Source organism: Trichomycterus rosablanca, chromosome 7 (genome assembly GCF_030014385.1).
Source record: "Trichomycterus rosablanca isolate fTriRos1 chromosome 7, fTriRos1.hap1, whole genome shotgun sequence".
NCBI classification, from domain to species: Eukaryota; Metazoa; Chordata; class Actinopteri; order Siluriformes; family Trichomycteridae; genus Trichomycterus; species Trichomycterus rosablanca.
The window spans coordinates 29,345,738-29,356,102 of NC_085994.1; the positions used below are offsets into that span (position 1 = coordinate 29,345,738).

The 10,365-nt window shown below is 37.8% G+C and overlaps 1 protein-coding gene across 1 annotated transcript in view; it reads left to right on the top strand.

The window, feature by feature from the left end:
• gapvd1 (GTPase activating protein and VPS9 domains 1) overlaps window positions 1-8,564 on the top strand; it is a 60,422-nt gene extending 51,858 nt beyond the window's left edge. The window contains exons 20-27 of the mRNA XM_062999208.1: window positions 522-651; window positions 789-901; window positions 1,705-1,864; window positions 1,995-2,182; window positions 4,167-4,380; window positions 4,500-4,572; window positions 5,724-5,921; window positions 7,177-8,564. Coding sequence (XP_062855278.1) covers window positions 522-651; window positions 789-901; window positions 1,705-1,864; window positions 1,995-2,182; window positions 4,167-4,380; window positions 4,500-4,572; window positions 5,724-5,921; window positions 7,177-7,317 — 1,217 coding nt within the window. The 3' untranslated portion in view covers window positions 7,318-8,564. The remainder of the gene's footprint in view (window positions 1-521; window positions 652-788; window positions 902-1,704; window positions 1,865-1,994; window positions 2,183-4,166; window positions 4,381-4,499; window positions 4,573-5,723; window positions 5,922-7,176) is intronic.
• The last annotated feature ends 1,801 nt before the right edge of the window (window positions 8,565-10,365 follow it).

A 10,365-nucleotide genomic window follows, 5' to 3' on the forward strand; every position in this document is an offset into this window, starting at 1 on the left:
AATTAAAATCCTCACATTTTTATGCTAAAACCTTCAGGTAGGTGGATCTGTAGTGTCAGAGCACAAACAGACCTAAATCAACATAGAAGAGCTAGTCACGCCAGTGATTTACACCACTGCACTACTGCTATTATGCACACTGCACTGCATACATCTTATATGTATTTCCACATTAACAGAACTTAAATCACTTTGTGTAGCATTGCACTCTTTATTTTAACTGACTACATTTCACACTACTTAAAATAAAAATACCCACAGTCACTTTAGTACTGGGGGCGGCACGATGGCTCAGTAGGTAGCATTGTCGCCTCACAGCAAGAAGGTCCTGGGTTCGATCCCCAGATGGGGCGGCCCGGGTCCTTTCTGTGTGGAATTTGCATGTTCTAGTAATGCCTAAAGAGTTGTAAGATACATTTACTTGTTTTTAAATTTAACTTCATTTTTGTAGTGTAATTTGCTATATGTTTACTTTAATACAATCCTTAAGTGTTGTCTTTTCTGTGTTGTGTGTTAAGCAGAAATTTGCAGAGAGGGTGAAAGTGAACATGACTCCCCTAGAGATGAAGCTCTGCAAAACATCTCTGCAGATGACCTTACAGACTCTGCCAGTCAGATTGCACATTCTCAAGACAACAAGTTTTCATTTAGGTCAAACAACTATTTAATCTGCATTCATTTTGAATTTAACAGTCACACATTGTTAACCTGAGTTGATGATTGTAGACTTCAAGTTAAGTTAAAGTTTCTTAGAAAGTAATTTGTGTGTGTTGTCTATTTCCTTTTAGTGATGCTAAGAAGAAACTGCGTCTGGCTTTGTGCTCAGCAGATTCCGTAGTTTTTCCTATTCTGCCCACTGCAACTACACGGAATGGGCTTCCTGACCATACTGATCCAGAGGGTACTGTATTTAAAATATATGATATGAACGAAATGATATAAATGATATCGCTATGATATAAAATCAAAAATATTCAACCCCCTCTGGAAAAAATGTTGTCCATACAGTCAGGCAGGTTTGCTGCTGTGCCATAAATTTACCGACAATACAGAGGGTGGGGGGAGTAAAAATTGTTCGTGGCTGATAGGCTGAGAAATAGCTTATAGTCCAGATTTAGTGGCATCTGATTTCCACCTTTTTGGACCGTGTAATGAAGCTTTAAAGGGAAGAAGATTTTCATGTGATCATGATGTGAAAGCAGATTAAAAACATTTAGAACAAAGGTTTAGGAAGTACATGGCACTAAGGGCCAGCAACATTTTAGTTTTAATTGGTTTTCACAGTTGGTGTTAATGTATTTGGATGGTGCATGTGGCACTCTAACAATTGGTTTGACAGCTAATTTATGAATTCTTATGTTAACAAAGGCAACTGAGAACTTTGTGTAGTGTAGTAACAGCAAAAGAACAAAATGCAGCTTTAAAAATCTCTATGCTGTATAATATGAATAATGATTGTGATTGTTGGAGCAAATTGACATGTGATTTTGTGGATGTGTCTGATCATCAGCATTCTGTGGGGTCTACAGAAACTCTGGGTAAAAATGTTTAGATATACATGTATGGGACATGTACAGTATTATACAAAAGTTTGGATATGGATCTAAGTTGTATTATTATTAAGTGAATAATAGCTAACAATTGCTAAGGAGAATACATTTATCAAGTGTCTTGTCTTTTTCATCTGTTTGTCTTTCTCTTTAGACAACGAGATTGTGTGCTTTTTAAAAGTACAACTGGCAGAGGCCATTAATCTGCAGGATAAGAACCAGATGGCTCAGATCCAGGAGACCATGCGCTGCATCAGCCGCTTTGACCCACGCACCTGCAGAAAACTGCTGACTGCCATTGCTGAGGACTACAGGTATACAAACAAACTACTTGCCCTCTTAACTGAGGTTGACGGGTACCGTATATTCAAACAAACTTTTGTTAGTGTGTTGGAGTTGATGTATGGCCAAGCTAAGTATTGTGTGATAATGTGTGTCTAATAGAAAGAGAGCTCCGTACATTGCGTATTTGACAAGATGCCGCCAGGGGCTGCAGACATCTCAGGCTCATCTAGAGAGGCTCTTGCAGAGGGTACTTAGAGATAAAGAAGTGGCCAATCGCTATTTTACCACTGTCTGTGTCCGACTGCTCCTAGAACAAATGGAGTCCAAGATGCAGGAGTTTATCAGAGGTATGTTTATAAGTGGACATACACTGTTCTTTATTGATAAAAAACACCTAAACAATGTGAAGTGCAATGCAACAATGCAAGTGACTGCCAATGACCTGCAGCAAAAATTCTGGCAGCAGGTGTTGAAGTTTCAACTTGCACAGTAAGGTGCATTCTGAATACTGAAGGTCTTCATGCCCAAACTCCCATCTGGTTTACCTTTACTGACCCCAAAGCACAAGAAAAGTCTGCTCAATGCCATATAAAATAAGCAGTTTTAGTATTGTGCTCTGTTGGGCGATGGAACTATTTGGGCCTCTGGATCAGCGGTATGTCTGGAGGATGAGGATTAAAGCATACACTGAAAAGAACAACCAGCTTACAGTAAAGTATGTGGCTTGGTGATGCTCTGGGCTGCGTTGCTTCCTCTGGCATTGGAAACCTGCAGCATGTGGGGGGCAAGATGGATAAAATTAAGTATTAGGAAATCCTAGAAGAAATCCGATTGGGATGCCACTAAAGACTAATTTTCTATCGATTAATCCATAGACTATTTTATCGATTATTCGATTAATCTAAACGATTAATTTTCCTCCCAAAAAGTACTTCAGAATCTCATTTACGCTTCTTTTATTTTAACAACAAACTGTATGGCATAATAATATGGCACAAAGCAAAATGTAAAACAGGGTTTATGTCCATATGATCAAATTCTCAAGTGCTTCATATTAAACAAAGTGCAACATGTGTTTATGGCATTCCGTACACAAAGCGAAGTGCTTAAACTTATAGCAGAAATAAAATAGTTCGAGGTAGGCACATATCATTAAGTCCAACGTACAGTAACAACAGAATGAGCCCAGATTCTAACCTACACGTTCACTCAAAACTTACTTTAGATTCTAAGCGATGTAAACAAAGTGGTAAGTGTTTCACATGAGAAGCTTTTTGCGGTTTGAGCGCTGGTGCAACCGCAAAAATCGTGAACCCAATGCGGCAAAGTGTGCGGCTGTCTAACTGAACTCCCTAAGGAACACAGTACTCCAAGATCTCCGCGATTAAGAAGCGTAATGAAACAATCTAGATGCGCAACATCGCGCTAGTGCTGCTGTGGATCAAAGCTTTGCACAGTGTACAAACCACCTTTTTGTTTTGTGCCAGTTTTAAGTATTCCCAAACTTTTGATCATTTGGGTCTTGAAAAACTTTGAGCTTTTCTTTGAAAGCTCTCTACAATCGGCCTCTGACTGCTGCAGACGGCATTTTTTTTTAAGATTGCGCTTAATGCCGCCAACCAGTGACTGGACCAAATACGACTTAGGTCATGCATGCAGCAAGTAGTGCTGAGGGAAATCATATGAACGGTTATATGAATGGAAACATTAACATTAACAAATTAGAAAGGATCATCGACTAGGTCGACCAATCGCGGCAGCCCTAAAATCAGCATGACTTCTGTGTGGAAGCTGAAGGACAGGACTTTGAGGTATGCTGGACGTATCCCAATCATATCTCAAAGCCCACAAAGGCTTGGGGTCAGAGATTTTTTGAAGATTCTGGAGTGGCTGTCACAGTCACCTGCCAAACTGCCAATTTAAGGTTTAAATTAGGACTCATTATTAAATTTTTTCATTAAGGCATTCAGAGGAAAACTTGATTTTGTGACTTGAATGGTTGTCTTGTTAAATAATCCAGTTGCCCTGAATACAAACCACTATTAATTAAATTTGGTTAATTGGTTCATAAAGTAAATAAGGAGGCAGTTATTTTTGGACTTGTGTAAGTTGGTGTTGGATAACTTTTTTTTTTATATGTAATTTGTTCATTTAAAAATGTATTATGTGTGTACTTTGGTTTTTGTGTAATTTAGTATTGCCAAAATGAAAGTAAAATGATGCTACAGTTGCATTTAGTGTAAAATATTGTATGACTTCTACATTTTATGATTAGAACTGCATGTATTTAGTAGTAAGCTATTTTAGTTGCTAAGATGGCTATTTTGACAGCATTTCAGGGCTTTACGGCAGCTGATGATAAGACTGCAGCAGTGGAGGATTTCCTGCGTTACCTTTATGGTGCCATGGCACATGATGCCATTTGGCAGTATGCAAGTGAGGAGCAGCTACAGGATGCCCAGATGGCCATTGAACGCAGCGTCATGAATCACATCTTTAAACTGGCCTTTTACCCCAACCAGGATGGAGACATTTTACGAGACCAGTAAGGAAAAACCACACCTACCTCTCTTTTGCATACAGCTCTCTCTTTCATACTGTATTTTTAATCAATAAAAATAGACTGCACAATGTCTTAGCTTTGTTTTTGGCATTTTTCTCCAGGGTCCTGCAAGAGCACATTAGTCGTCTGTCAAAAGTAGTGACTGCCAACCACAAGGCTCTCCAAATTTCAGAGGTAAGTACACAAGGATACTCATCAATATTTTAGGAATTTGCACAAGTTCATGCTGCTTAAGCCATGCTGTATGTTGCTTAACATGCAACATGATATAAGATATAAGGGATTTTCCTCTAGCACACCAGCGCCGAGATTCTGAACACCCCGTTTGGCTGGGCGCCATCCAGCGGGGACAATTGGCAGTGCCTGCAGCAGACAAATTTGGCCACCGTGTGGGTGGGGTCTTCAAACGCTGTGCAAAAGAAGGGGCCGTAGGGCACATGAGCAGCTCTAACGCAATTGGGGATCCACAGAAGCGGAAGACAAATTGACTACAAGAGAAAAAGGGAGAAAATGCATAAATAAATAGAAAAAAACCACTATGAAGCTATAAAATTTTAATGCCCTCGGTACAATTAGGGAAGCAGTGAAGTTTCTATAGTGAATTGTCCTAATGTGTATGTATGCACATTTTCTAAAGTCATGCAGTCATGGACTTTTTTTATTCAGTCAGCTTACTTTTTTTCAAGAGCTAAAAATGTGAGCACTCAAATCTCAGTTCTGCTGTCAGCCGATTGGGGATCTACACCGACATGATTGCCTGTATCTAAGGGTGGGAGGGCTGAAGGGATTCCTCAATTTTTCTTGCAATTGCAGGGTCTGCTGGCTGGTGACGTGTTTTCCCAGGAATTCCATGATTATTTCACCAAGACGATGCCAGGCCTTATTCTGTATGCGCTACAACTGTGGACACAGAATTCATGTGCTTGACTGGCCTGCCTGCAGTCCAGATCTCTTGCTTATTGAAAAGTCTTGTATTAAGCAAGCATGGAAAAAATTCCATTTGCAAAACTGCAACAAATAATGTCCTCAGGTCCCAAACCATTATAAATTCTCATTAATAGGAAAGTTAATAGAACCAGGGCTAAACCTGTGTTTGTCCCAACTTTTTGGAGTGTGTTGCCAGCATCAAATTTATATTTATAAATCGTATATTATAGTAACTCCCCAACTTTTCTGAAAATTGGGTTTGTAATTATTGATACAAAATATAACTCCACAAAGTAGCGCTATTTATCAATGCTGGGGTAAATTTATCACCCAGATAACAGACAGAAATACATGTGTTACTTGTGAGTCTCAATTATGTCGTTGTTGTGTGTCTCTAGGTGTATTTGAGGGAAGCGCCGTGGCCTTCTGCACAGGCAGAGATTAGGACAATCAGTGCTTATAAGACTCCACGGGACAAAGTGCAGTGCATCTTGCGCATGTCCTCCACCATTATGAATCTTCTCCGTTTGGCCAACGAGGATGCAGTGCCTGGAGCTGATGACTTTGTCCCTGTGCTTGTTTTTGTCCTTATAAGGGTAAGCTTATATTTATGTGGAAAAAGTCTTTGGGATCAAGCGCTAATGATTTCTTTCCACATTGGTACTAACACTGGCAAATGGTATGTTTGCTGGGAGTAGTTGTTCTTTTATACAATGCTGTAGACTAACTGGCATACAGTATGTAAGCCAGATTAAATGGCTATGTTGTATGACCAAAAGATCACAGTATTTAAGATTCTGACATACAGTACATACATACTTGCACACTTTTAGACACTTTTTATTGTGCACTTGGATGCCAAACTGTAACATTGCAACATCTTAATATTTAACCATTATACAATTTCTTGTTTCAATTTCAAAGCTCTCCCTTTTAACAAGTAAAACATTCTGAGTTTTAATGTGCAGTTGTATTGTCCTTTAGTGTACAGTATTCAAGAGTTTAAAAGGGCTATATTGCTCTTTTCTGTCCACAGAAACATTGGCATAACATTATTCTGTGGCATAACATTGGGATGGCAATAGTATATGGTTTGCTGCCTATTAAAGCCTATAGCTGCTGTATAAGCTATGCTATGGTATGGTGGTATATGAAAAATCCATACAGTATTGTTTTATTGATAAATAAAAGGCATAGCGGTAAAAACACACACTGCAGCCATATGAACAACGATTGGCCTGTTGTTCAGATAGGGGTGGGATAAGCCGGATAGGGTCTCTCTCTTAACTAATGCAATTGCGACATCTGCTGGCTGATTGATGACGCCTGCACAGAGATGGGAAAAGAGTGCTGTCAGGGTGTGTCTCTTCGAACACAGTGCTGAGCTGCACTGCACTCGTCAAAGTGTAGGTGACGAGATGCATACGGCATGTTGCCCACGTGTCGGAGGGGGCGTGGGTTAGCTTTGTTCTCCTCAATCAGAGCCGGTGCCGGCATTAGTGGAGAGGAAGCATGACGCAATCGGGCAATTGGATGCGCTAAAAGGGAGAAAAAGGGGAGAAAATGCATAAACAAAATGTAAAAAAACATATATAAATATTTATTATGCCCCATACCTCTACCATTATAATGTTTCCACCATTAAAACATGTTATGAACAAATTTATGTTTAGCATGTACTGCAAATAAGCTGATCCAGTTAGATGCTGGTTTCTGAACTCTGCCTCTTCAGTACTCATTATTAAACCCTTGTAAAGAGGGTTATCAAAAAAGACACCACAGTCTGGTTAGAAGTGTTATGCATACATGTTTTTCCCCAATATTAATTTCTTCTTCCATTTTTCCTTGTAGGCAAATCCACCATGTCTTCTGTCCACTGTTCAGTATATTAATAATTTTTATGCCAGCCAGCTGAGTGGGGAGGAGTCCTATTTGTGGGTGCAGTTCACAGCTGCTGTTGAATTCATTAAAACCATTGATGATCGCAAATGAAGCAAAACAGTCACCTGTACAGGATGACTGTAGGATTGGGAGAAAGAGAAAAAAAAGACTTTGCAACAAGCTACTCCATCACTGATTTCACACAGCAAGTCACCAATTTACTTTGCAGAGTTTATTAAACTGTATATGGAGCCAGAAAGACCGTTAACATTTGAAGTATGTTTAATTATGTTCATGAAAAAATATATAGATTAAAGATCAGGACTCCAAACTAATCTTCTTAAATGGATGTTGGACATTATATCTTGTTAGTGTGACTTAGGTGGTGGCTCTCATTAAAAGATTTTTGTAATTATTAGTACAAAGCATGGGTATTTTAATATCAATTTAAACCGAAAAAGGGACAAGCCGTGGTGATTGTGTAATTATATTAGGCTGGCTTAAGAATAATGCATTCTTGTGTACATGGTGTAGTCATTTCCTCATTTTAAACCCTAACCATTTTATACATCACATTAGAGAATCTTCCCTAAAGTTTTTTAAAATCACAGTCACAGCAAAACTACAGTAGTGTAAAAGATGACAATACAATTCATAACAAAGAAGCTTGTAAATGATGTTAACATTTTTAATCATTTCCTTAAAAATGATTTGATCAAAACAGAAGGACCCTCATTTATATAAATAATAGTGTATTTATTCTTTTGTTTTAAAAAGTTTTGCAAATTTGCCATTAGATAAAAGTGTTAAAAAGTAAATGTGCACTTTGGAGAAATGTGCTTAAATGTTAACAATATACAGAATTAATGAAAAAGTTTTTCTCTGTAAACAGATTGACAAGTATTTGTGTTTATAGTTCTATATTTACCTTGCATATTCCATTTTTTATTATTTGATATTTTAATTGTACTTTACGCATTGGCTTCTGTTTTTAAACATTTTCGTCTTTGGCAGTACTGTGCTATATCAACAAATGTGCAGCCACTAGAATCTACAATCAAATGTATAACTGAAATTTAGTTTCATACATTTAAATAACTTATAGACAATTAACTTTGTCTTATAATTGGTACAGAAAATTGGCTTAAAGTGCAGGGAACTTTTTTAACTTTTTCTTCTTAATTCACAACTGAAAACGGTAAGGTGAGCAGGTATAAGCTGTAAGATAAAGAATCAGCTCTGCATCTGTGTTAACTACTATATTTAGACATTGTTTTAGCAACAAAAAACATTATAGTAACCTGTCCAAAAAGAACAATAAATTGCTGGTGTCTGTTAAAATGGACTTTAAAATGTAATGACTTTTGTTTTTATCTCTACCTGTCTATTCATTCACCCACCTGTATATACTGATAAGTATCCACAAAGCTTAGTCACTGTTGGTAAGTTACTGTCATCTAACTTTAAAACAAGCCATAATACAAATATCACATTCATCAAAGACCCTTGTTTTAATACATGATATTTTGGCCCAGTAAATTACTGGATTATTACTGGAGCAGTATTGCTGTGATATTTTTAAACAATAATATCAATGCTGGGAAAATATAAAGCCAACCGTATCCTGTGATCAAAGTGTCCACTGATACTAAAGACTAGAAAAGGATTAACACACATTCAGCAAAGAATGCAGCCTCAGATCAGAAAATAAATTTGGACAGTATGGAAAATGCTAATAAATAATGCCGCGTTTATTACATTTACTTTGATTTTCATTTCATTGCAGACAGTATGAACCCAAGATATTTTATGTTTTGTCTGATTAACTTCATTATATTTGTTAATATACATTCATTCCTGCATTACAGGCATGAACAGTAGCAGCATTTATCATTTTGTAATGTTGCCATTCCTTCTCACATCTTAACAGATGTTTTGGCACCAAGGATACCAGTTGATAAAGTAATTCAGGTGTTATTTTGTCACGTGGTTGCAAGGTGTGCAACAGTACAGAGTTGTCATTGTCACGTTTTTTTCACATATTTTGTCTGGCAGGCCAGTACCCGTACCCTCTTCTTCCACAGCCATGCCTTTGTAATGTGTGCAGCATGTGGTTGCGCATTGTCTTGTAAACAATGGATGGACGTCCCTGGAAAAGATGTCGTCTTAAAGGCAGCATATGTTGCTCTAAGATCTCAATGTATTTTTCTGTATTACTGCTGCCAACACTGAAGTGTGAATTACCTTTGTGCAGGGCTCTGACAACCCATACCATGAGAGACTCTGGTGTGTGGACTGGTAGCTGATAACAGTCCGGATGGTCCTTTTTGTCGTTGGTCCAAAGCACGCAGTGTTCATTTCCTGCTACGTTTATTCCTCCAATTACAATACACATGTGAAGGTTCGTTCCAGATGCCTCTGAGCCCAGAGAACTCGACGCTGCTTCTGTAAAGGGAGAAATATGCAAATCAAGCTTTCTTTGCGAATGATGCTTATGTACCAAATCATCTGTTAAAATGCACATCATTATTTATTTATTTTAATTTTTTTCTTTGAACCTCATTGCTATCCTTAAATTGGCCCTGTCTCAACTTTTTTGGAATGTGTTGCAGGCCTGAAATGCATGAATGAGTGTTAATGAAATGAAGTAGACAAAACATGAAATATTTTATGTTTATACTTATACTGTCTGCAATGAAATAAAAGTAAACGTAAGAAACACTCAGTTTCTTTATTAGCATTTTCCATACTGTTTCAACTTCTTCTGATGTGGGGTTGTAAAATTGTTCTAGTTTTTACCTGGATTCCTATGTATCCATACCTGGGGTATGTAAGTCTGATAAAGTGTCAACATTATTTAAAAATCTCAGGACCACTGCTCCACCTAATACACTCATACCCATACAACACACTTTATCATGAGTATGGTTCATTATAAAAAAGCATTTTAAAAAGGATAGATGGATAAATAATGTGCAATGTGTATACACAATGTACAGAGCCCTGACCATTGAAGAACAGCATGAAAGGAGGCTAACAAAGCATGCAGAGAAACAGATGGACTACAGGCAGTAATTGTAGAACTACAAAGTGCTCCTATATGGTAAGCGGCGCTGATAAAATGGACAGATTTAGTGCCATCTGATTTCTACCTTTTTG